At 32.5% G+C, this 25,129-nt stretch overlaps 3 protein-coding genes, 1 long non-coding RNA gene and 1 other non-coding gene across 7 annotated transcripts; 2 read left to right on the top strand and 3 right to left on the bottom strand.

The window, feature by feature from the left end:
- Positions 1 to 3,252: 3,252 nt before the first annotated feature.
- Positions 3,253 to 4,413, bottom strand: LOC149518686 (uncharacterized). The gene is made up of 2 exons (XR_016342456.1): positions 3,985 to 4,413; positions 3,253 to 3,898 (listed from the first exon to the last, which is right to left on the bottom strand). It is a non-coding gene; the product is annotated as an uncharacterized LOC149518686 (long non-coding RNA).
- Positions 4,414 to 6,197: 1,784 nt separating this feature from the next.
- Positions 6,198 to 9,543, top strand: LOC111282377 (uncharacterized). The gene is made up of 7 exons (XM_022870439.2): positions 6,198 to 6,337; positions 7,348 to 7,608; positions 7,786 to 7,838; positions 8,003 to 8,081; positions 8,168 to 8,306; positions 8,648 to 8,761; positions 9,183 to 9,543. Exons 2-7 carry the CDS (start codon positions 7,442 to 7,444, stop codon positions 9,372 to 9,374), a joined length of 744 nt encoding a protein of 247 aa, XP_022726174.1. The 5' UTR covers positions 6,198 to 6,337; positions 7,348 to 7,441; the 3' UTR covers positions 9,375 to 9,543.
- Positions 9,544 to 9,598: 55 nt separating this feature from the next.
- Positions 9,599 to 17,441, bottom strand: LOC111282376 (protein ESMERALDA 1-like). 3 transcript variants are annotated; one of them, XR_016342102.1, is made up of 10 exons: positions 16,871 to 17,441; positions 15,747 to 15,816; positions 14,527 to 14,594; positions 14,310 to 14,398; positions 13,337 to 13,534; positions 12,868 to 13,072; positions 12,549 to 12,716; positions 11,264 to 11,431; positions 10,952 to 11,128; positions 9,599 to 10,428 (listed from the first exon to the last, which is right to left on the bottom strand). XR_016342102.1 is itself a non-coding variant. In XM_022870436.2 (10 exons), exons 1-10 carry the CDS (start codon positions 17,234 to 17,236, stop codon positions 10,266 to 10,268), a joined length of 1,686 nt encoding a protein of 561 aa, XP_022726171.2. In that variant the 5' UTR covers positions 17,237 to 17,441; the 3' UTR covers positions 9,599 to 10,265. The 3 variants fall into 3 exon arrangements, 2 of the variants coding, with proteins under 2 accessions (XP_022726171.2, XP_022726172.2); XM_022870436.2 differs by having other exon boundaries at positions 10,952 to 11,142; XM_022870437.2 differs by lacking the exon at positions 13,337 to 13,534 and having other exon boundaries at positions 10,952 to 11,142.
- A 2,028-nt stretch (positions 17,442 to 19,469) lies between these two features.
- Positions 19,470 to 20,273, bottom strand: LOC111282728 (10 kDa chaperonin, mitochondrial-like). Its single transcript, XM_022870964.2, has 3 exons — positions 19,995 to 20,273; positions 19,775 to 19,914; positions 19,470 to 19,660 (listed from the first exon to the last, which is right to left on the bottom strand). The coding sequence occupies exons 1-3, from the start codon at positions 20,097 to 20,099 to the stop codon at positions 19,612 to 19,614; spliced, it is 294 nt and encodes a 97-aa protein (XP_022726699.2). The 5' UTR covers positions 20,100 to 20,273; the 3' UTR covers positions 19,470 to 19,611.
- A 2,150-nt stretch (positions 20,274 to 22,423) lies between these two features.
- On the top strand, positions 22,424 to 22,505 carry TRNAS-AGA (transfer RNA serine (anticodon AGA)). The gene has a single exon. It is a non-coding gene; the product is annotated as a tRNA-Ser (tRNA).
- The last annotated feature ends 2,624 nt before the right edge of the window (positions 22,506 to 25,129 follow it).

Genomic DNA, 25,129 nt, shown 5'->3' on the forward strand with positions numbered 1-25,129 from the left:
TCTTTCTCTCAAACACCCTTCCCCAACAATGATATTTTTTCAGAATTTAACCATTGCTGGTTACTAGTTCCTTTTCAAAATTCAACCCTAGTTCTGAGCTTAGTTTTTCCTAAAAACACCTTAAAAAAGCTAAATTTATCCTTAAAGTTTTAACCAAAATATCTTTAGATGTCAAGCTCCGTTGTTCCAAACAACCTAGTTTCTCATTATGTTTTTCACCTTCCTAAAACTCCAACAAAAACCTAGTCCTGAAATTTCTTTAAATCACCTAAATTGAAACATTAGGTTAGTCTTTTATTTATTTTTTTTTTTTGCATTAGCTTTTTTTACGTTGCTTCTTCTTTCATAGGGGATGTGGTTTTTTCTTTTTTGTGTGATTTTTTTGTGTGGTTGTTGCTTCATTGCTCGTGGTGAAAAATGAGGCCATGTTGTTTTTATATATTTTTTTGTTTTAATTTTTAAAAAGAAACAAAAGGATTTTTTTTTTGTTTGGGGTTGTTTGAGTGTTCAGGCTATTGGTAGTATGTGGGTGGTATTTTTTTATCTTGATTTTGGCAGCAGGGTGGGTGGTTAATGATGGTAATGTGGTGTTGGGACCAGGCTGTAGTGGATTAGACAGTTGTTTTTGCTAATGGAAGTTAGTGTAGGTTTGATTTCGATTAAAGTGTTTTAGGCTAGTGGTTTGTAGAGGTAGTGCACTGATGGGGTCATGGTGGTAGTTTGGCTATTAGGGAATGGATGGATTTTTTTTTTTTTGCTTAGGAAAAATCACCCATTTATGTGTGAATCTCATTGCACCGTGTAAAAATTTCGATTCTTGTAGAATCATTCTTAAAAAGACATGGCCATTCAATTATGTTGGAGTCTGATTGCAATAGCAATTGTTGCATTTTCAGGCTATGTAATGCTAAATCTAAAAAAAGGTGAAAGTGAGGGGCTTTGGGGGATGGGATTGTTGAGTTTTTAGGATTTTTTTGGGCTGTTATACGAATTGGTGTTAGAAGTCAATGAGTTAAAATTAAAAGTGAAAAATTTAGAGTTGGAAATGAGAGGGATAAATTGAGGGAAAGAAAAGTAAATATGAAAAAGGTGGTTCCATGGCAGACCAATTTTCTATCTTTTTTTATTTTTGTTGTAATTTTTTAATTAATTAATGTAATTGTCTTTTAAATAAAATAAAATTGAGCATCCAGAATTGAATTTGGGCTCACAATTAGACTTTGAATCTTTTAATTGGGCCTTCAAATCTTAATTCAAATTTGACCTAATAGGCATGAGCACATGCCAAAATGATCTAAAATGATTAATTTGAAACAAAACCCAATCGAACTCAATAAAATAAATTTAATAAAAATGCTTAAGTTAGCTCAAATCCAAATGTGAGTTCAAATTGAATTTGGGCTATAATTAGACTTTGGACCTTTTAATTGAGCCTTCATATCTTAATTTAAAATTGATCCAATAATAAAATTGAATTAGGTTGAAGCCTATGCAAAAATGATCCAAAATGATTAATTCAAAATAAAATCCATTCAAACTTAATAAAATAAATCCAATTAAAATGCCTAAGTTAGCCCAAATCAAAATGTTAAGATCAAGTCTAAAAATCAAATAAATGCCAATCGATTCAAACAAAATTAAGTATCTAAAAATCAAATAAACTTCAATTAATTTGAATAAAATTAAGTGTCTATAATGATGATAACAATGTAAAAAAAAAAAAAAAGTTTCATATAACCATTTTAAGATATGACATTTAGCAAATTTAAGATTTAAGTTATAGCATTTGTAATCTTTTTCTTATCTTTAACATACGGCTTTCTTTATATATATAAAAAAAAAAAATAGTTGCCAATATTTTAAGAAAATAAAAAATATGCAAGCCTAGCAAGAAGAGCGAAGGGGTGGGTGGAAGCAATAAACAAGGGGTTTTATGGAAGTTGACAAGGACAGAGATGAGGTAGTTGCACTCTCATCAAGCCCCTACTTTAATTCTCTTTTAAATGCCCGGCCTCCTCCATAATGGCTCCCAAGCAGACATTCATTTCATGGGGAATACTATACTTTTCCTTGCACAAACTAATGGCTTGCCTTCATATCTGCTTCTTCTCATACTTCCACAGAATCTTTTGAACTTATCAAAACTTAATACTTTAATTAGAGAAGAAAGATCTCTCTCTATCTCTCCACCTACTATTATATTTATTCAAAGTGTTTTTTTTTTTTTTTATGGGTTTAGTTGACCAAACTGATTCCGAGGAACTTTCTATGACTTCCTTATATGGATATCTGATCTCTTCCCTTAAGAGCGCGAACTCTGCTTTGTCCATAGGTGACATTGAAACAAATATAATATTTAATACTTAATATTAATTATTTTATTTTTATTTTTAACATAATTTGTATTCCAATTAGTAAGTGTTGGAAGGGTGCAGTGTCCCTAAGTCTTGAGAAAGCATGTTGGGCCAGCGAGACAGGCATACTCCATGAGAAAAATGGAAGCATTGAAGTCAATAAAACCAGATGGCTGGGACTTCTAGGAACAATAATCGATCAAAACAGTACCTCACACCTCACCCCAGCAAACCAGTAAAGCCTAGCTATGGAGTGCCAGCTTCCACTTCTCCAGAGCCTGAGTTTCTCTAAACGAGCTACGTGGATAACCTAGTAGTCGTCAGATCATCTCCTGTCACTTTCATTCATCATGTTAGAGAATATGCTAATTGATGACCATCATCCATAACTCAGCTACAGTCTGGATTATCAAAACTGTACACCCTAGGCTAAAACCCTAATTGTAGTAGTATTTCAACTTTTTATCTTTTCCTTTTTGGGGAATTAAAATTGGTTATCAGAGTGAAAAAAATGGGTTTGTCCCATAGTTTTCATATATATGCACTCCTAAGACTAAATGATCCAAAAATTTCCCATTATATTTAATAGAATAGAGTATTGGAGTATGCAATAGTAGTTCAATTTTGGGGAGAGTTTGGCAAATTTCAAGCTCTCCAATCCCAAGACAGAAAGGGAGAAAAAGAAGCAGAACAAATTAGCTAAGTAGGAGACTGAAAGTAACTGCACCAATTTAATTCAAAAGACAATTGAATCTTAGCATTAGCAGAGCAAAACAGAAGAAGAAAGCACAACAAAAGAAACAAGAGCATTAACACTAGCCTTTCCCTATCCTCCTTTTCTCATTCTCTTGGCCATTGCTAAAGCTACACTGACCTATAAACCTCATTTAAACATTAATGAAAAGGCTAAAGCCAATGCTCTCTCATTCACTGTTATAATAATTCAAAAAGGAAACAAAAGCTGGTGATAGAAAAAAAGTTCTTACAGACTTTCTTACTTGAATTAATCTAGCATTAAAAAGATGTAGTAACTTACATAGTAACAGTACAAAGAAAAAAAATCCTACCTACAACCAGCAGGTTCCTCTCCTTAGTTGTGAAGAGGATTAGGACCCGTATGAACTATCCTCTTATAATCTCCATATACAGTGTTTGGATCACCTTCATTTCCAGCAAACTGAGCTGAGCTTGATGGAGCATGAAAGGAAGCGTTGTCAAAAACCCGGGCTTTCCTTGGGGGAGACCTGAAAGACTGATAAGTACTACTGGCTTCTTCATGAGCAACAAAATGCAAACCAAACTGAGAAAAAATCAAGATGATCCACAAGAAGAAAACTGCAGTTCTAGCCCCACTATATCTGCCCCCTCTTGTTTTGACTCCTCTATAAATTGTCATTGCACTGTTGATCAGTTCAGTTGTGGTGGAGCCCAACTGGAAAAATAGTACTGCTATGGAGCTTTAGAATCTGAAAGAGAGATGAGGACCATAAAAGGCTAGTGTGAAAAGAAGTGGGTTTTGAGCTAATTGATTCTGATCTGAATCTCTGAAAGCAGTAGAAACTTGGTTAGCTAATAAGCTAAAGCTAGCTCTATTTTGAGTACGAGAATTTTAGAAAAATGAGAGAAAAACCTTTTAACTTTGGCTGCCCCTTATCTTATGGGTCTGGTCATATGATCTTAGCCCTTGATTCCTGGAAACTTCTTTTATATATCTCTTTGGATTTTGCACCTTTTACTCTCACACCGCCAACCCCCACTGCTCGCATTTTCTTTGCTATTTGGCATCTGTTTTCTAGTTTTTGTTCTTGTTTGTTTATGTGTTCATAAATGCTACAAATCCTTTTTTTTTCTTTTGGTATTATTTCGCTCAATGTTGCTGGGAGAGGGTGGTGCTGTGAGACTGTCCAGTATTAATAGCCGTTGTCTGTGGGAAAATATTCGAAATTGAAGTTGGATGAATTTATATTTTTATACAAAATGCATTGGAAAAACAAAACTTGACGCTTTCTTTCTCTTATATGATGACTGAAATACCATTTCTGCTTTCGTGCCTCCACTTCTTAATTCAGTAGCTATATATGGTTTGACTTGTTAGCTTGTTTGAATGTCACCCAATTCATGATTTCTTTTTTTTTTTTCTTTAATTGCATACACTGAACAATGATGGAATTATCATAGTTAAGAATTTTAGTCATGTAATTAGGTAGATTCATATTAAAATTTACATTTGATGTATTCTAGTACATAAATTTTATATAATATTAATAAATTAGACGGTACTATTTTATTAATAAATAAATATCAATTTTTAAAATAGATATATAAAAAATTAATATTTTTTTGAAATTTTATTTATTAATAAAATAATATGATTTGAGTCATCTCATTAATAAAATAATATTATTTTACTCACAAATAATATATAAAATTTATACAATATATTAAATATAAACTTTTATCTTGCGTATTTAGTTTTGTTTCACATGCAATTGCTTCAAAAAGACTTAGGATGATCATGAATAATAAATAAATAGATATTTGTCATTATTTGATTCGGGTAATTATAAATAGATAATTAACGAATTAAGATAAAATATTTATTATCTGTGATGGATTCAAAGCAAATATAGATAGTATCCCCTAAATATTTAATATCAGAATTCGTTTAAGTTTTAATAAATAATAATAATTATCCAAATCCATATCCAAATCGATTGTTTGTTTATATATATAATATAAAATTTTATACTAGTAGAAGATTTGGGACTTTAAAAAATAATTTTTATTTATTATTAATTAAGAGTGAACTTAAATTTTTGTTTATTTTATATTTTGACAAAAAATTTAAATAAACGAATATTTTGATGGATTCATATATTTAAATAGATAATACTTATTTAAATAGATTCAAATTTAGATAATAATATTAAACTTAAATGAATATTTAAATGAATTTAAATATTATAAATATTATATAAAATCAGATATAAATATCTCAAAAATAAAGATATTCCCCCCATTGGCTAAGAAGACTAGTTAACTTAAGATGGATCAATGAAACAAAGGCTAAGGAAATTAGGCACAATGCAGCTTAAAAAGTTAGGCTCATGGGGTATTAACGGCCTCCTTTTAACGGGCCAAGATGGGTTCAGAGTTTGACCTTAACCTTTCTTTTCCCAGCCCATTTAATCATAAAACAAAATCACAATGTCATTCCAATATATATTTTATCCTTCTCATAAATGACAACTTTTTTTACTAATTTTATTTTAGTTGATACGTATCCTTAGTTAATAAAAAAAAAAAACCCTTTTTTTACCAATGGCATGGTAGGTTGATTCAATCCCTTTGAGTAGTATAAATTATTTTAAATTTTAAATTTAATTTTAATTTAGTTAATTTATGTAATTATTTTAAAAAATAATATTTAATAAATTTAAAATTTATGAGTACAATTTATTTTTTTTATTCTCAAATTAATTGGGGATTGAAGAACTTATTCAACCTTAACTAAAAAGAAAAGAAAATGTTTATCAAAAATTAAAAAAAATTAAAAATTCAATTTAAATATTGACCATTTGGTATTATTTTTATTTGACAATATCGAACCTTTTCTTGACTTTTAATCAATTTTAGTAGGGTTAACATAAAATGAAAAAGGGAAAATTCTTCTCGTACTGACCAACCGACGTAACCCTTGAAATCATATACGAGTTGCACACGGGGAGGGAAGTATTAGTGGCGTACATTGACTTGGAAACTCAAAGGGGAATATGTGAACAGTCAAATGAAGAAGATTCGTGAGTCGTGCGCATCTTCCACTTATTGATCCTGTTTTTTTTCTTCTCGTCTTAAAACATCTCCCTACTCCTTTACCCGCTCTATTTCTAAATTCCTCCTCCTTCCTTCCTTCTTTAAATATATACTAGTATAAATCCTATTCCTCCCTTCACTTCTCTTCTCTGCTGGCCACATTTTTCCAGGTATATACATGTATTTATATCTATATATTATCTCACTTTCTTTCTTTCTCAAATAATGCATAAAATATATATCTGTTGGGAGTTGTTGTTTTATTCTCCAAAATGTTCACTTAATTTCCATTTTTGATGTGGAGTTGCTGCTTTTGCTTATATTTTGGGAACCAATTTTGACTTTGTTTCTTTTTTTTTAATGTTGATGCTTGGAAATACCAGGGAAATTAAAGATCTCGTATGATTGGTTTGGTTTTAAGATTTGGGTTTGCTTTCATGGGACCGCTAATTCCAGTATTGGCTTAATTAGTATTTATAAGCTCCTCTTTCATTTTTGTATGCATATAACATAAAACTTAGCACTTGTGACCAGAAACGGTTATATTTTGATCTCTAAATTTTTCTAGGTAGATAGAGCACAATCCGTGAGATGCTCATATTTGAATTAATGCAATAATTGATGCATATGGTGCTGGAAGTTCCTGAATAGCACATTTCGGTGGTCCATGATAGCTTCTTTCACCAGCTAAATCATTCTTAAATTGATTAGAGAAATATATTATAGGAGTAGTTTTCTGATCCATGAAAGTCAGTACAAAATATGCAATCCTGTATTTCATTTGTCGTGTTACTTGGTGTTTTGGTTGGAATTTTTAAATGCTGCTTTCATTTAGGTGCACAGCTTGAAGTTATTGATAAAATATTTGCTTTTGTTTCTGAATGAAGGCCATACATGAATAGGTGCTGTGTTTTTTCCCCTCATAAGGGCGGCTATTGTATTTGGAGTTGGGATAGAATATCTTCTTTTTTTGGTTTAGAGAATACTTGTTTAATTAATCTTCCCTTATGTTCAATGGACTATTCTCTATCCAACTATATGTCCCAATAATTCACAGGACATTGTTAATTCTTCAAAATAGTGTTTGGTAGAAGCCTTATACTATACTTGATTTGTTGAATGTGATTTCAACATATATTGCTGCTTAATTCTAACATTGCCGCTTTTTCATTATACACAGATTAAGCATAGAAGCTCCTTGCACACTTCTTCCAACTGTTGCCAGCAAGTTCTTGCTGGCAGGTAAAACCATTTTGCTCATTCCTTTGAGGATTATGAGTTCCCAGACGGCACTGAAACCTAGAAAAGCCTTAGAGGGTGTACATGGGGTGCAAGTGGCTCCTCATTCACCATTTGCATTGGAGGAGATTAACCAACAAGGCGACTTCCAATCCTCTCATGATAAATCATTTATTACAGCAAATCAACCACTATTGATGCAGTAAGTTAAAGGGACAACTTGTCTATCAAAATTTGTTTATGTCAAAATATTGGTTGCTCAAAGTATATAGAGTGTTGAACTGTTTAAATCCTGTCTATCAATGTATTTGAGTACAGTCTCACAAATATGCTATTACTGCCTGTAACCCACAATAACATACTGCCTAATGTTTTTCAGAGTATGGCAGCAGAGACCAGCTTGTTTAAGGCCTGTACGATGTTGTATGCAAGGTATGGTAATAACGGTATTTATTTCTTGTGGTCTCTCTCTCTCTCTCTCTCTCTCTCTCTCTCTCTCTCTCTCTCTCTCTCTCTGTGTTTATGTGTGTGTCTCGGCTCTCCGTTCTGTTGTATAAGATTCTTTGCCTATGCTTATCTTTTAAAACTTTTATTAGGGGACCAGAATCTTCTAGAGACAGTTGCCAATGTCTTAACATCACTTCCTTTTATTGCTCTTGGGATCCAGGCCCCAAGGTAATATTCTCTTTAATTTGCTTCATAAATAAGATATCAATATCATATTACCATTTTTTATTAATACTTTGTTTACTTGGATGCAGGAAAAATTTGAATTCTAAGCTGTATGCTAATTCATTAATTGGAGTAGGTGTTACCTCTACTTTGTACCATTCTTCGAGAGGAAGGCTGAGGAAGTACTTAAGGTGGGCTGACTACACAATGATAGCCACAGCTACTGTGGTAAGTTCAAACTGATCAATAATTTTTTAGGAATAAGACTCGGGAAAAATTATCAATATGCATTTAATTTTGGAAATACAATGAACTTGAAAATAATCCTCACACAGTTTCTGTTGGTATCCTGTAACCTGAATAAGATCCTTCTGATTAGTTACTTGTTTGTTTTTACTGACTTTGTCAATGTTAAGCATAAAAATGAATGATAAAGCATTGTTAGTATGCTGCATCAGTAGACTTGATTGAGAACACAATGCTGCCTGGTGAAAATTTACTTCTACATTCGATTTTTTTAAATTGCTAAATCAGATTCAAATTTCTAACTCTGAAAATCCTTTTTGCAGTGTCTATCAAGAGCTCTTAGAAATGAGAACCCAAAGTTACTGATGGCAGCTTCTGCTTTACTGCTACCTGTCCAGCCTCTGATGGTTTCAGCTGTTCACACTGGAATGATGGAGGTAAACTAGCTGGTTATGTTCTTGTAAGTTTATTAAATTAAAAACAACCTGGGGTTCCTTTTTTTTTTCCCATTATAACTTGTAGCTATTTATTTGATGGGGTCAAAAGAGCTACATGTCTTTGAGAATCTTTATCCTGTTATAGTTTTATTCACCTCTCTGAAGGAATTAAGTTAAGCAAAAAGGTTTAATTATCCAAATTTTAATTTTAGCATTGTGGTTTTTAGTGGAAGCAATGCCCAGTGTATAACCAAATTCATGTGGATAATAGTTCCATGCACAACAAGTTTGATCTTTTTGTTTGTCTATATCTCTGATTGCCAATCATTGCTCCAGATTATCAGTATAATTGATCAAGTTACCATCTAGGCTCAAGCTGTTCTTATATTGAAACCTTTTTGTTGTCGTTGATCCATTCCAGGTAGCATTTGCAAAAAGAGCATTAAAAGATCCAGAACTAAGGATGGTTCATCATGTGCATAAGATGTCATCATTCTTGGGAGGTGTTCTCTTCATTGCAGATGATGTGTTTCCTAGGACTCCTTTCCTTCATGCTGCATGGCATCTTGCCGCAGCTGTCGGTGTTGGCACCTGTAACAAGCTTCTTGAGTAGTTCTATTGTTGCCTGTTGGCAATGAAAGTTCTCCCTTTAGGATGGAAAAAAAAAGAAAAAAAAAACGGAAAAAGATCAAAATAATTGAATTATAATGTAGATCTCGTCATTCATTTGCAGATAAGTTCAAGCAAACCCCCTCCAAAAAAGCCAAAAATATTAACTCCAACTGCCATCCAGAATTTGTAACTCTAGAGCTGTAACGTCCCAAAGTTTTGTTACTGTGAAAAAGAAATGATGCATAAATGCCAATGCATCAACGTTCTCTAAAATTCCTGCATGAAAGAGGCTTCAGTCAAATACAGATATGACATAATGTCTCTGTACCTATTGTACCTTGTACGTTGACTAGAATGATTGAACATAAGCCCAGCAAGAATTTCTAACAAAGAAATTCTTGAAATCGGAAAAAGTTAAGACGGTGAACAAAAATTGTACACGAAACTCAATACCCTGATTTCTGACAAAAGTACACCAAATTTCTTCCTGTCTTTAGAGTCTTACAATTCAAGCTGTAACTAATTTACAAAAAATCACAAAATCAGGGTGTGAAAGAATACGATGTGTTATATCCACAGCTTGTTAGATTCAGCAGCTGCTACAGCAATTGTGAAACAATCTCCAGTTAATGCTGGGGTAATCCCTCCAATAGCAAAATTGTCGATATTGTGGTGTCTGGAATCATATACAAAAAAATGCAACTCCCCCCATCAACTCAATCCTGGTGAAATAAAGCCTCAATGCTCCCAAAATTGAATTTTATGCCCCCTTGCCGCATGAAGAGGATTAAAAAAATAAAAAAATTAAACACGAAAAAGGGGATTAGCTGCAAGATGTGCTTGCTAAAATACAGGTACAAGGAACACCTATCAAAATCCCTCTCCAAGCAGATCACGTAGCCGACGATGATCTTGAGTCTTCTGATTTGTTTGTACGACACATGCAATCAGGGCATGGGAAGGTATATATTGAATCATTTGGCTTTTTCAGTTCAATTCCCTTCGAGTCACTGTGTGACCGCATATTCAGCATTTGACGCTTAAAACTTTTCCACCTGGAATACAAAGGAAGGTATATTGATTCTGGTAGTTATTTCCAATTATCACAAATAAGTAGCATTGTAAAACATCACATGATGATGTTTTTCATTATAAAACATAGCAACTCCCCCTAGATTCCCCCTAAGGACATGTCCACATCAAATTGCAAACTACCCCATTAACCTCCTACTTTGCCAAAGAAGAAAACTGATTTATATAAGATCTGAAAGTGTATAACATAGTTGTTTCAAGACGTATTTCATCATCTAACTGCTAATGCTTAAATTGCCTTCCAAAACTTTCAAACATTATGCTCAATAGTATTGCCAACAATATTTTTTTTCTACCCTATTACAGCCACTAAACCAAAGATAGAAACCAATCCCTGTTTAGGCCTGAATCCTAATAGAAATTGCATATTTTCAATCATTTTGGTCCTCTTTTTTTCCTGCTAAATCAATCATTTTGGACCATCCTTTAAGAAAAAACAGGCAACTTAAAGAATAAGTAGATTTTAGAAATAAGATAAATGCATACCCAATATTAGGATTATCAAATAGCAATGCCAACTTTCGCTTGTCTGGTCGAATTGTCTTGGAGTGCCCTCCATACAAGTATCTCCTGTGGCCCATCAGAAAATGAGGGAAATTTCCACCTTGAGTTGTCACAAATACCTCACTATGAAGGCAAACTGTATAGTCTATGGCAGCCATCCTGGAAGAAAAGTTCTGAATACAGTAATCCAAGTCAAAGAGATGGCGAAAGATCAAATCTCAAAGGCATTATAGAAGGACTTGAAAAAAATTTAAAAAAAAAAAGGAGTGCTGAAATCTCGCATGTGCTTCCAACCTTATATGGAGCCAGTTCTTCCTCAGAAGACAGCATCTCTTTCGTTTGCAAGTTGGGAAACATTTCCAATAATGGAGCCATTGTTTTCTCAGCATTGTATATTTTTCCAGATGCCAAAAAAATATATGTATTGTTATCAAATCCCATACCTCTAAGCATCAATCCAACCTGATAGGAAGAAGAAAATACTAAATGAATTATCATTGATATGAGTGTTGATAACTGTGTCTGCACATAGATATGAACTATCTCAGGGTCACACACAAGAACACCATAGTCATCACACAGTTGCAATGCTCATCCTTTGTCGTGAAATTTTTTAATATGTAATACGCCAAGTTTTGATGAAGGCCAAGCAACAAACGAATGATACTGTCAAATAGCCAAGTAAATTCTATACAAGAGCAACAATAAGTCAACTTTCCTAAGATTCCATTACTTCAAGCAGCACCAGAATTCGTAAAGGACTGGTCAAATTCTGAGATCAGTCCTTGTATCATACAAAAATGTTGGATTTAGTCACTTTTCTATATTTGGACAACTTGATTCCCCACTCTTTTGACTAAATTTGTACAAATAATTGAACAGGAACTAAATCCAATATTTCAGGTATGTATCAGAATTTGATCTAGAGGAGCAAATTCACCCACTTCCAGATCTTTAGCACATAAAGAAACTATTAAGCAAAATCAGTCCTAAATGTGCAAGCTATAAATAATTCTGCCAAAGCCACAGCCTCACTAATTTTACAATTACATCAGTTCAGCATAATACTAATACTCAATGCTTGCACTGGACAACAAAGCATAGAGTATATTGTGACCAGGTAAAGGAAGAAAAGAACAAATAATCACTGAACCAGAAAAAAGTAGTTCCATAATTATGCCATAATGAATGCTTTTTGTCAGGTTACACATGCTATAAACATAATTGCCAAGTAGTTTGAAAATTCTAGTTTTATTTTGATGCCATATATCAACACTTTAGAGCATGAACAGAAAAATTTCATGAAGAACTAAAATATTTTGAGAGCCTCTCTGACTACCATCACCAAAAAAGACCTTAAATAATAAATAAACTAATCAAGAAAACTTATAAACCCATTCTTAAAGCTGTTCTTTACCTATCCTATTCTACCAAGTGCCATCTCAATCTAACAATAATAAAATTATATTTGTTTTCTTATTGGATGAGTATGAATACTTATCATCTGGGGGAGATTGCTACAGTTTAATTTTCAATTGAAAGCAACTCTAGTAAACAACAAAATTGCTACCAACAATACCTCTAAAGGAGTAAGTGGGCATTTCCCGTTAATCCTGATTGCTCCAGGGCGTATAACTCGACCAGGTTTTGTAAATTTTCCTTTCCATCCTCTTTCCCTCGCTTTTTTCATGTCTTCTTTTTCTTGCTCCCCACCATCAAATACACAACAAGAGAAAGCAACCATATCCTGCACGTGAAAGAGTATATCATACACTTCTTACAAAATGGAGTTGACATTAGTGTCTACCAGGGAAAATTACCGCTAGTAATAGTCACAGCAGTACCCTTTTATGTTAAAAGGGTTATCATAATACATTTTCAGTTAAAGTAATACTAACCTCCTCAAAGCGAAGATGTACAGAAACATACTTGCCACCACTGTTTGCACTGCGCTCTTTCATTCTTGCAACCAAAGTTTCTCCAAGACTCAGTATTGGACTTGAAAACCGTAAAGCTTCATAATTTGCCAAGCATCTGAGTCTTTGGACAGTTGGGGGAGCCTCAAATGATAAGCGGTTTGCAAAAGGAGAAATCCTTATAATCCTGAGTCATTCAATCAGAAAGCAAGTACCTTAAATTAAGACAACAATAAACAGTGTACTTTATTCACAGATAAGCACAACTAGAAGACTTAACAGTGAGGCAAATATGTCAGTCAATCTACACTGCATGCATTAAAAGAAGAGATGTATTTTTTATCATACAGTGTTGCTATAAGCAATAATGTTTAGAATCACCATATGTCACTCAAGTAAACAAACTAAACTTAAAAAAAACAATTATGCAACAATCAATGTTCAAACTCACTTTTCTTCAAGGAGCTTGGGTAGGACTACATCCTTATAATACTGAATGGATGACCATGCTTTAATTCTGAAGTTGTAAACATTGGTTAAATTGTGGTCAAATCGTTCCATTATGTACTCAGGAATCTTATTAACAACTCGTACATCATTCTTCAAGGCACTGATGAAATAATCTTCATCATAGATGTCTTTGAATTTGCTGGAAAAGTAAAAAACATATGCAGAATTCAGTCAATGTGATAACAAAATGGTTGGTACAACATGATATGAGATAACTTTTACAAGGAGTAATGCATAAAAGAAAGAAATTATGTGTAAAACTAACAAATGAGGTACATGAACAAGAAAATTGAAGATCAAAGCTATGTTTGGTTCAAGGAAAATTTCAAGAATAGCATTTTAACGATTTTTAGGCATTTGAGAAAATTGTTTAAAGTTTAAAAATATTTTTCATTTCATTTTTTCTCATTTAACACTTTCTCAATAAAATTTTTCCTCTTAGTTTCTAGCAAACAAAACTTAAAAAGTAATTTACTTGAAATGAAAAGATAATAATGGCAATCTGGCTTTAAATACAATTCTCCTATTCTTGAAGGAGAAAGCACAATCAGCATTTAGGATTAACATTTTGCATATCAAACAGAGTACAGTCCTCAGATTTAATTCAATTTCACACCTCAACCTAAAAGGATCGTGCAAGCATAGAGCTAATTTCAGTAATATTTTAATCAACAAGGTTTCACAGCCTAACACTACCAATAGAGAAAATTTATACAGTAGAAAATCAAGATATCAGCACACAAATTAGAAGCACCTGTAATGCCTCTCCATAACAAGATCAGATCATAGGATATTTATCAGGTTAAGCTTCTCAATAAATAATAGTTTGTCAGAGAACTGATTAGCAAGAGTTTTACCACTTCTCCTTGATGGTTCACAACCAACATAAAAACTGAAAATAGATGATCACAAACCTGGGATCTCGCCATATGCTATGGTAATGGAAATTAGGGATTAGAAGTGTTGCATTAAGATAGCCTGCCACAGCAACTGCATTGCATATCTATAAAGTATCCAAAACAACCATGCAGAGAAAATATAAATTAACACGATCATAAAATAGGCAAGCTTTTATAAAACGAAGGTAAAAAAATAAATACTTAATAGAAACTAATGAGGAATAAAACCAACCGATGTCCTCTGCTGATTTAAGCCTCCATTTGCCTCAACATATATGTAACCATTTGATTCAGGTAAGCCTATAGTAGTTAAAAGAACAGCCAAATTTAAACTAACGAAGATAGTCAACAACCAAAAACCATACTAATACATATAAACATGAAGCATGCATGTACCCATAAACAAAGAGAACATGCATATACTTCAAATGGGCGATGCACCAGAAATGGCACATAAAACTCTAAATATGTGACATTTACACCAACATGTTGCTAAGGCTCCTGAGGTCCTCACACATACTAGGATTCTTGCAAAAATTTTAATGAATTGCTCTCTCACACAGTTGGACAGACACGTTTACTCTCCGTCCCTCCCCCCCCCCCCCACTCTCTCTCTCTCTCTCTCTCTCTTCCTCAAAATAGCACTCTCAAATGCTGTTACTCAGACTCCACAGTTCAGGCAAAAGAAATCATATCAACCAAACATGATACAGTGTTGGTATGGGATAGCTTTTCACACACCTTTAACAGAAAGAAAGTTATCTTCTAATGCTATACAATCTCCTTGACACAATGGCAAATGTTATTACAAAACTTCGTCAAATTGTAGACATGACAATAAAAGACATACTATTTAAACTGTCATTAACATTAGAACCCAATTGTCAATCCTGACACCCCCAAGATCAATGAATGACTTACCAGCCTGAAAACCTAGTCATAATGATTTCTCTGACCTTTTAAAACAATGATTCCTACATCTATACTAGAATTATACATGGCTTGAAAATTTATAATTTGTACAAATAAGGGAGGGCCAGGAAGCTCTTCCTGCTCCTGCAAAGGATTTTAACTCCCTTCAGATGTAATTCTAAATCTTTCAAGTGTCCAACTCCAATTTCTTTGTAGCATTTAATATATACCATCTTACATGCCAAAGCCATTCACTTAGAAAATTACTACTCATCCAATTTTTTATAGTCAAATATTGATTCTGGCAACAGTTACCATCAATAACAAATAGAGTACATAAAAAATAAAAAAGAAGCAAATTTGTTCTCATTCACCAAAAGTAATGCCAACAATGAGACACATTAATATAGATATTACTAATAATATATTTATTGCTACTCAACTAGTTGTCAGCAAAATAAAAGAACCTAATTAATATCAACGAAGCTACAGAAACATTATCATGACCTCTTAAAATAAAACGAATAGAATAAACCATACCTTCAAAAGACTTGTTTACACAAGGCCTCCACTCCCCTTTTTTATAGGAATTTTTCCAAATAGTCCAAATCTACAACAAATTCAATTGGTTTAGGGCAGATATAATCACAAATAATAAATCAGCATTAGTTGTAAATCTCAACAATCAATTTAAAATGTACAAAACATTAACCACCCAACTATTGTAGTAAAGAATACCCATACAAATGACATGAAAAAAAAAATTAACATTATATAATCAGATTGCATTATAATTCATCTAGCTCTTAAGAATTACAATGAGAGAAGCTGGAAAAGACAAAAAAAAAAAATTGCATTGCTGCTAGACACCTAATCATCTAACCCTATTATGAAATTATACCATGGCAACTGTTTACCATCCTAGGATGCAGGTACTAAAGTAATCGAGTTAGTCTTATTCCTATTCTATAAAAGACTACAATCAAATTATCAAGTTAGTTGTAAAGGAGCAAATCATCAATAAATCACCGGTATTGCACTGCCTTAAGATTTAATCATTCAAAGGAAGCTTCTGATTTCAATTCACTTGCACTAGAAATGGAACACAGTATAATTATCTTCATCACAATATCTAACAAAGAATAAAACAACTGGCTAGGCAATGTATCTTGCCATATTTTTCAGATCCAGATATGATAAGGAAAGATTCTTACAGCTGAAAATGAAGCATGTACGACAAGACACAAGCGTCCACATCCTCAGAAAACAACAGTTAAAATTTAAAAAAAAAAAAAAAGAAGAAAAAGAATAATGCTAAAAATGATTCCTTGATTCAGCATTCAATTTTTCTGTTTTCTACAAATTGAGATACAAATCAAAATCCTTACTTTATTTCTAAACTTTCAAGAATTTGTAGAATTATTCGAAAACACTTAAGTATAACTCAAATGAATAACATAACGTAAAAGCATCAGGAAAAATACAACTAATTACATTGTCCAAGTTCCTCAAAATTCTACCAAGATCCAAACCCAGAAAAAAAAATTAAAAAAAAAAAACTAAAATTTTGGAATGGTTCAACAAGCAAATCCAACCCGCAATCATGAAATCGAAGAATTTATCAAATTGACTAAAAAGGAACAAATCAAAAACCAGTGACTCACCGCATCAGCAGAGGAATTATCGCCATTCATATCAATTTTAAGTTTCTCATAAACCTGGGGACTCCGGTAAACGGAGCCGGCTGCGGGTCGGTGTTTAACAACGGGAACCACATCAAACGAAACGGTGCCCATGTAAAGAAGCATCCCAGAGATGTAAATGAGAGGAGCAAAGAGGAAAATCCCTTGTCTACGAAGAAGAACCGATAGAAGTAACCAAGCGAGACGATGGGCTATGGTCCGCCCCGGTTGGAACGGGCTGAACCGACCCGACTTCCTTCCGTGGCGGTACCTCGGTGACCGTAGTGGTGATGCCGGCGGTGATGGGGTGCTGTGGCCGCTACTAGGAATCCTATTTTTCGCGAGCATTTGAAAAATAAAAAAAAAATTTGTTCCTTTGGGTTTTTTTAAAATTTTATTTTTAGTTTTTTTCTGGCTACGTCATGGGAGAAGATGAAAGCTTTGGATTTTTTTTCTCTTTTCTCTCCTGTGCGGGGGGAGAGAGAAGAGGCGAGAAAATAAGAGAGAGAAGAAACTTTTCTTTTTTTTTTATTGCAGCGATTGAAACAGAGGCAGAGAAAGAAGATAGCACGTGCACGTGCTGTTTGGGAGGAAGAACTAGGAGACAAGAGGAAAGACAGATGTCGAATACAAGGTGTGTTTGGATGGTGGGAAAAGTAAGTTTTTTTTTTTTTTTTGTTCAAACTTAGAATCACATGCATGCATCTTTTCTAATTTCACACTTAAATTTTTTTCCTTAATTTCGTGTTCATTGTCCTTACTTGGAAGCATCATCTTTGACATTTTGAATTAAGTTGGCCCTTTTGGTGAATGTAGTGATTCACAAGATTCATGCACCCAAAAATTTCTAATTTATATTACTATAAGAGGAAATTTAGTATTATTACAAGATGTTAAGGTAAATTTGGTATAAAATAATTTTGATATTGTTGTTTCCTTACATGGACAATTGGACTTTATACTTTCTCTCTATTCATATTTATCTATAAACTCAATGATATTTAGTTCGCGTGTCCAATATTTGAATTCCAGTATAATAATAATTTTTTAAAAAAATAAAAATTTAATGTTTCATAATTTTATTTCATATAATATTTTTAAAATGTAAATCTATCACATTTATAATTCAAATTTTAATATCAATAAAGCCTTGATTTAATGAAAATGAAAAGGTCTTGATTTTATATTGAATTTATTTATTTATATTTTAATTTATTAATTGATTGATTTAATTATTTAATGATTTGGTATATATAAATATAATATTTAATTATAATTATACTTATAATTTTATGAATTTAAATTGCAATATTTACATCTCTGTTATCTGTCCAAATTGTAATTCTTTTATAAAAAAAAAAAAAAAAAAGATTGTAACTGAATCATTTTTGTAGATAAGATAATGAAAGAGGCAAAAGCCAAAACAATTTGTGAAGGAGGTCGCGCTTGCTTGTAGATTAGTCATTCTCTTGGCTCTCCATATTGCCGTGGAAAATGTAGGGGTGGGGCCACGTGCGCTGACGAGAGAGAATAGGCCCGCCGTAGCGATTGCGTGCCCTGGACTGGGGGCGTCTTTGCGACGGAATTGAGTTGGGTCTAACAGTATTCTGATTTGATGTGTTGTCCAGCTACTTCCTCTTGCTCTACACTGCCTTTGAGACATCTTCCAGTCGTTGTGATGCAAATTGTATTCGCAGGTTATACGTAAAGTATCTAGTTACAATTTTCTTTCGTACATGATATATGAACAAAAAGATTGAAGAATCACATGTTTATTGAGTACTCATCTTTTCAAGAGTCATAGGCCACACTTGCATCTTGCCAAAAGCTGTTCTTACTGATAATTTCATGTGGTGTCCTCCAATTGGCACTCTTAGGCAATCATGCGACAATGAAATCATGTCCAAATTTTAATTCATTTTGTATACCATATGTTTAGTGATTATAATTGAGTGGAGGTGGAGCACCCAACTCCCATGGCGACAGCTAAACTGAAAGGAATCAACGCCCTTTTATAATCTATTAACTTAAAAATATGGTTTTGAGATTCGGATTTCAGTGTTTGTTGCTCTAAGTCTAGTCTGAACATATCATTCATATTATTTTGTGTACAAGATGATAAGAATAAATAGAAATAATAATTATCATCCAATCCTCAACAAGGACTACAAATAAAAAAACCAAGAAACTTCACTCATTTGATATAATCCTGAATGAAACTTGATCTGAAAAATCTCCATAACCAAACAAAACCAAGGAATTTAGATTCTAATCCTTTTTTTTTGGCAAACTATAATCAGTTTGATTTGAAATGTGTAGGCATTTGTATCTTTGCCATTGCACCGTTCATTTGAAGAATTATAGTCATAAGAGCAATTAGAATGGGCAGGATTGTGGCACAAATCACCCCCAATTCCATCCAATTATCTGCTGGAATGAAATTGAGGGCAATTTCACACCCACCCCTTCCCCAGCGCAGAAAAATTTACACAAAAAGAATGATAATAATAATGTTTAATAGTTAAATCGGTTCCTTTCTCAACATCAAAATCAAGTAAACATCCGAAAGAAAGAAAGCAGATGACAACAAAGTCCTTATCAGTTCCATTAGCAAATTTCAATTGCATAATAATTCCAGTTCCAATGATTAATCAATTCCATCCAACTTAATTAAAACACCCAAACACAACCTTAACCGTCAGTCATTTGGGGTTTGGAAACAATCACTCATGGAGAGTGCCCAAAATGTCCTCATCTCTATACAAGTGAAACCTGCAAAGAAAAAACAAAATCCACCAAGAAACCCAAAAAAGAAACAGTTTAACTTATCAAACCAAGTAAAAAATAAAATAAAAATAAAAACAAAGCAAAACGTAATGAACATACTCTTTCTCGCCAAGCCTGACTTGGGTACCACCAAACTCAGGCAAAAGGACAGTGTCACCTTCTTTAAAAGGAATTGGGATCGTTTTCCCTTGCTTGTCTATTGCTCCTGGGCCAACGGCCACCACTATCCCTGAATTAAACTGTTTTTTTTTTTTTTTAAATCGAATCAATCAGAACCATTTAATTACAAAAAATGGCAAAAAGAGAGAAAAAAAATTACCTTGGTGGATTTCTCAGGGAGGAGAATGCCAGCGTTGGTTTTGGAAGGAGGAAGGATTTTCTCAACAAGAACTCTGTTAAGGGTTGGAATCAACCGCTTAGCCATTTGAGGGTTAATTTGAGCGTACTCCTAAAATCTTAGGGTTTTCCTCTGATGCAAGAGAAATGAGGATAGGATTGATTGTATTATTAAAGGAGAAACAAAATGATGATGGATGGTTTATTGGCCTGGGGGTTAAAGATCTGGAGGATGATAGAACCTTCTAGGCGTTAGGGTTGTAGGGAGTTTTTTCTGGGTTTTAGGGTTTAAGAAAACGAGGTGAACGGATCAGTCGTATTTTTTACATATCGGATCCGGAGCAGTTGGGTCTAGCCCAATCTCATAACCCATTTTAAAGAACTATAAAGCCCAACTTTACAGTTAGAAGAGTGGACTCAAGGGTTTTTTTTTTTTAGGTCCACTTGAAAACCAACCTTTTAAGTTTTATTAGGCTTTGATATCAAAGCCCATAATCAGGTCCACCCAAAGAACTCTAAAAGTAAAAATATATAAATACTGAATTCGAGAATTAATTTTATTGATTTATATACTATATGAATATGAATATCGTTAAGAAATAATAATATTTAATAAATTTAAAATTTAAATCTTAATATTTGCAATTTGTTTTTCTATTCTTAGATTGTGGGTTTTTTTTTAACAATAAATATATATATGAATACTCAACAATTAGTTAACTTAAATTGATAAACTTCTTTAGATAGAAAATTTTATTAGAAATTTTAATTTGAGTTGCCATAAAAAATAGATAAACAGGTGTTTGCTTTTCCAGATATGATACAAGCTAAAGATAGCATATCTATGCACCATAAACTTCAAAGGCTTCAAAATCTAAACATTGCCACATGTCTTTTGGTTCTCTTGGTCAATGCCTTCCCATGTGGATTCTGGAACAATTTGTCTATCACTTCCATTAAAAATATTTTTATACCAATTTTTGTGATGCTTCAATCCAAGACTATAATTTATTATAATATATATATATATATAGATACAGACACATATAAGATAAGAGAAAGTAAGGAGACACTAAAGATGAGCATCTAAATCATGAATTAGAGGTACATCCCATAACTCTATCACATCATCAGGGCTGCTATATTCATTATGCTGTGGCAAAAAAATATTTTTCTTCTGATTTTTTATTATAAAAAAAAAAATAGAATTCCTCGTTGTCCCAGGTTTATGGGCACTTGACCTGTTTTATAAGTGCATTTTGATTTTTCCTTTTTCTCTAATTACCTCCAAAAAAATCCAATGCACGTAGACTATATAAATGAAGTGGACAGGCACTGAAAGATTCACCATAACCAGAGTGGCATTATCAACGCAGTTATCTTTGATATAATTAAAGAGAAAATTCCAGACCATGTATCATGGCACCGACCTGTTGCAACTCAAGCAAAGCCATGTTGAACTTGATCTCTCCCATTAGTCGTTTCTTTTTATACTTTTTCAAGTATGGTTGACAACTTGACATTGGCTAGGGCTACATGTTCGTGTCAATATTCCATCACGAGCACCAGCTTTGCCTTCGCCATCCAATTTGCAGATGGGTTATTGCCTCTGTGGTTCAAAATGTTTCCAAGAAAAATAAAACTGCTCATGCATTTCCTTCAGGATCATCACAAGAATTTTTTGCAGTACCCTGTTATAGCGTTATCAAGAAAGATAAAAATGGGGATGGCACCTACTTTTTGTCACGTTAACTTTTGCTTTACAAAATTCTCTTTCAAGAATAGTCCTTCAGGGTGAAAGTTATATCCAGGACCCATATCATTTCTTTGAAAAGAAAACAGTGAGAACCATAAATCATGCAGCAAAGTAACCAGTCAGGTTTATGGGGTTGCAAGCAATTCAAGCCAGAAGTTTGCTGAAAGTGGCTGTATGTTCAAATAGAACACATCACTGTCTCATCTCATTCGCATGGATGACAAACATGTATTTATAGTATCAAACACCTTAATGATAAAATCAACAGTTTGATACCAGTATTGATTAATCCTAATGAAACCTAAGTATGGTACTGGTAGTTTTCAAGGACGAGTTATCTTTCCTTGTCCAACAAATAGGGCATTTCATAAGGCAATCTTTGAGGGCTTTTTTTGATAGGAAATCTTGATGTCCCGAATGGAAAGTCGCTGTAGTGCTTCTTTTGTTCATGATGAGTAATGTAGTGTGGGTCCATTTTAAGATACCAAGGATCTCTTTAAGGCGTTCTGGTCCTGTTTCATCTTTCAAGTATTCACCTTGGATTGAGCATCAATACTGCGCTTTTTCAACCGATTGCCTGAATTCTATTGCCTTCTCGGCTGGTTCTAACCCATTATCATTACCAGTTTCACTTGCTGAGAAAATGCCATCTCCAAGTGGGCGTGCCGGAGTGGTTATCGGGCATGACTAGAAATCATGTGGGCTCTGCCCGCGCAGGTTCGAATCCTGCCGCTCACGTAATTTACTATTTTTAAAGATCAAGCTTAACACAAAACCCTTTTTTAAACCTTTTTAGTTAAATGGAAATCCTTTTGTTTGTCCTCGTTTTTACCAACTGTACTCGGAAGATGAGGCCTATCAAAAACGTTTTTTTTTTTTTTCCTCTTTGACTGATGAAGACCTTTATTTGATTTGATTTAGGGATGTAGATTACCGCATAACTTTGGGGTGAATTAGATCAAAACGTTGAAGTGCAGATGTTATAGAAATTGTGCCAGTCATAATTTATAATTAAAACAATGTAATGATGCATACGATTTATGTCAAATTTTCACTGGAGATAAATTTTTTTGTCTCACTCAACGTAATTGCTTTTTTTTTTTTTTTCGATTCTCTCTTTCAAGTTAACAACTTCAATACTTTATATTTATTTTGATTTTTATTTAAAAATTATAGTAATTTTATTAACTTTATATAAAATAAATTTTATTATATAATAAGTTAATAAATAAAATTTATTATTATATAACAAACTAATAAATAAATTTTAATTATTTATTAACAAAATTATTATTTAATTTACAGAAATTTAATATTGATCAATTATTTATTAATTTTATAATTATTAAATAATTTAAATTTTTCATTACATATGACTTTTAGTCAATGTCTAAGTCTTTTTTTTTTTTGTCTATACTTTTACCTCATCTCATCCGTTATATGCATATCCAAACATATATCTCATTATTAATTTTAATTTTATCACAATAATAATTAATTTTAATATCTCATTTCAATTTTATTGAAATCAAATCATTTTTATCATTATTTTCAATTTTATTAAAACCAATTGCTTCGTCTTTCCTTTCCTTGAATGCCAAACGCTGCAGAAAGAAGCGAACCTAAAGTTGAACTCTACCTGGGTATCTCCTTGATAGTAGTAGTTTACAACATCATCAAAATTTCTGTCAACTTGATTGATTATGATTTATGCAACGTTAGATGCCATGCCAGACGGAAAGTCCTTTGAGAATTTGGGGATGAGGATTGAATCACATTCTCCTCAAATTTTCAATGTTTTAAATATAATTTTAAAGAATTTCCTTTAATAACATGATGGCGCGAGATATGAGTAAAGATTCTAAATTTAAATGGGACTGCTTCATTTAGTTCAAAAATAAAAAAAAAAAAATCTTTAAATTTCCTATTACGATTCACTCGTTCTAACCAGTAGCTAGCAGCAACTAGCTTTCTTCACGTGAGAAACTGTAACCTTGTGAGTTGGAACCAAGTTTGCCATATTGGGCTGATCAAATTTCCTGGCCTCAATCATACACAAAACAACAAAAAGCAACGGATTTCAAATCAAAATTCAGCCATTGCTTTACAAGATTAAAGGGCGGTGGACGAATAAAAAAAAGTTTGATGCCTTTAAGCGTGTAAAGAAGATAAGAACATCAAAAAATTATAATTCCATCTCCTTTTTCTTTCTCTTTTTCTTCTTTATTTGACTTTATTACTTTATGTCTTTACGTCAAAACATTCCTTTTTCCTTGTCAAATGATGACTAACCTTTCTCGTACCCATCTCTTTCTCTATAAATACTCCATCATTCATAAATTTCAACTATAAAGGAAAGGGAGAAATTACCCCATTTTTATTTTAGGGAATGTTGATTAAATTTTCATGAGGGAATCAAAATAGAAAAGGAATATAGCTTTAAAATTTTATAAAACAAAAAAAAAATAATATAAGAGATAAAAAATTAAAAAAATTCATATAATATTTTTTTAATGTCAACTGACACATGTAAATCAGGTGTCATATACATAACAATAGAAATGATTTACCTAATTAAAAATGACAAACATGCACCTACTTGTAATTATATAAATTAGACCAAAAATAATGGCTATTATTAGGGTTTTGAAAAAGATAAAAGTACTTTGGGACCTGTTAGTCACAATATTTTTATTACATTCATTAGTGGCATTTATGTAGGGTTAGATGGTAATGATTTATGAATGGAATGGCGTTTGTGAACAAAGTCTATCCTATGTCTATTGAATAAGAGAGTTTCACGTAGCTGTTTATTATGTTAGCTTTTTATCTAGATTTTCAATTAAAATTCATATAGTATATGTTGCCAAAATACAATAGAAAGAGCTCTTTCTATTGTATAGGACCTGTTTTGATTAGTCAGCCTTTGCACAATTTTGAATAAGCACTCTCTAAAAGGTTTTTCCTTTTTCTTTTTTTCCAGTAATCTTTCATGTTTTCCAATTTATAAATACTAAGATTTGTTTGATATATACTTTGTTTTTTTGAAAAAGATATTGGCACGCCTCTTTGTGTAACTAATTAGCTCAAATTGAGTCGTCAGCTGAAAAATGTTAGTTGCCTCATCATTTCTGCTCGAACTATTTGCTTAATTTACTTGATATGATTAAGGAGAAATTTTATATTAAATTTTTAAGTGAAGTTTGTAAAATTTTTTTTAAAAAATGATATAATAAAAAATTTAAAATCGATAAATTGATAGAGTTCAATATGAAAATCAATAATATATAAAAAAATTATAAAAAATATTGTTTATAATTTAAATTTGATTGATATTTATACAACAGTAAAAATTTTGTTCA

This window comes from Durio zibethinus, chromosome 5 (assembly GCF_047325235.1).
Source record: "Durio zibethinus cultivar Kanyao isolate XHJ-2024 chromosome 5, ASM4732523v1, whole genome shotgun sequence".
Classification (NCBI taxonomy): Eukaryota; Viridiplantae; Streptophyta; class Magnoliopsida; order Malvales; family Malvaceae; genus Durio; species Durio zibethinus.

What these genes read in the sequence shown, in the direction of transcription:
- LOC111282377 (XM_022870439.2), top strand. Translation starts at nt 7,442, where the DNA reads ATGAGTTCCCAGACGGCACTGAAACCTAGAAAAGCCTTAGAGGGTGTA. An exon ending in CTTGGGATCCAGGCCCCAAG is followed by an intron (nt 8,082 to 8,167) that starts GTAATATTCTCT and finishes ACTTGGATGCAG; the next exon opens with GAAAAATTTGAATTCTAAGC. An exon ending in TTCACACTGGAATGATGGAG is followed by an intron (nt 8,762 to 9,182) that starts GTAAACTAGCTG and finishes GATCCATTCCAG; the next exon opens with GTAGCATTTGCAAAAAGAGC.
- LOC111282376 (XM_022870436.2), bottom strand. Translation starts at nt 17,236, where the DNA reads ATGCTCGCGAAAAATAGGATTCCTAGTAGCGGCCACAGCACCCCATCA. An exon ending in CCCAAGCTCCTTGAAGAAAA is followed by an intron (nt 13,073 to 13,336) that starts GTGAGTTTGAAC and finishes TGAATGACTCAG; the next exon opens with GATTATAAGGATTTCTCCTT. An exon ending in TACATCTTCGCTTTGAGGAG is followed by an intron (nt 12,717 to 12,867) that starts GTTAGTATTACT and finishes TTTCACGTGCAG; the next exon opens with GATATGGTTGCTTTCTCTTG.
- LOC111282728 (XM_022870964.2), bottom strand. Translation starts at nt 20,099, where the DNA reads ATGGCTAAGCGGTTGATTCCAACCCTTAACAGAGTTCTTGTTGAGAAA. An exon ending in TCCCTGAGAAATCCACCAAG is followed by an intron (nt 19,915 to 19,994) that starts GTAATTTTTTTT and finishes AAAAAAAAACAG; the next exon opens with TTTAATTCAGGGATAGTGGT. An exon ending in GTCAGGCTTGGCGAGAAAGA is followed by an intron (nt 19,661 to 19,774) that starts GTATGTTCATTA and finishes TTTTCTTTGCAG; the next exon opens with GTTTCACTTGTATAGAGATG.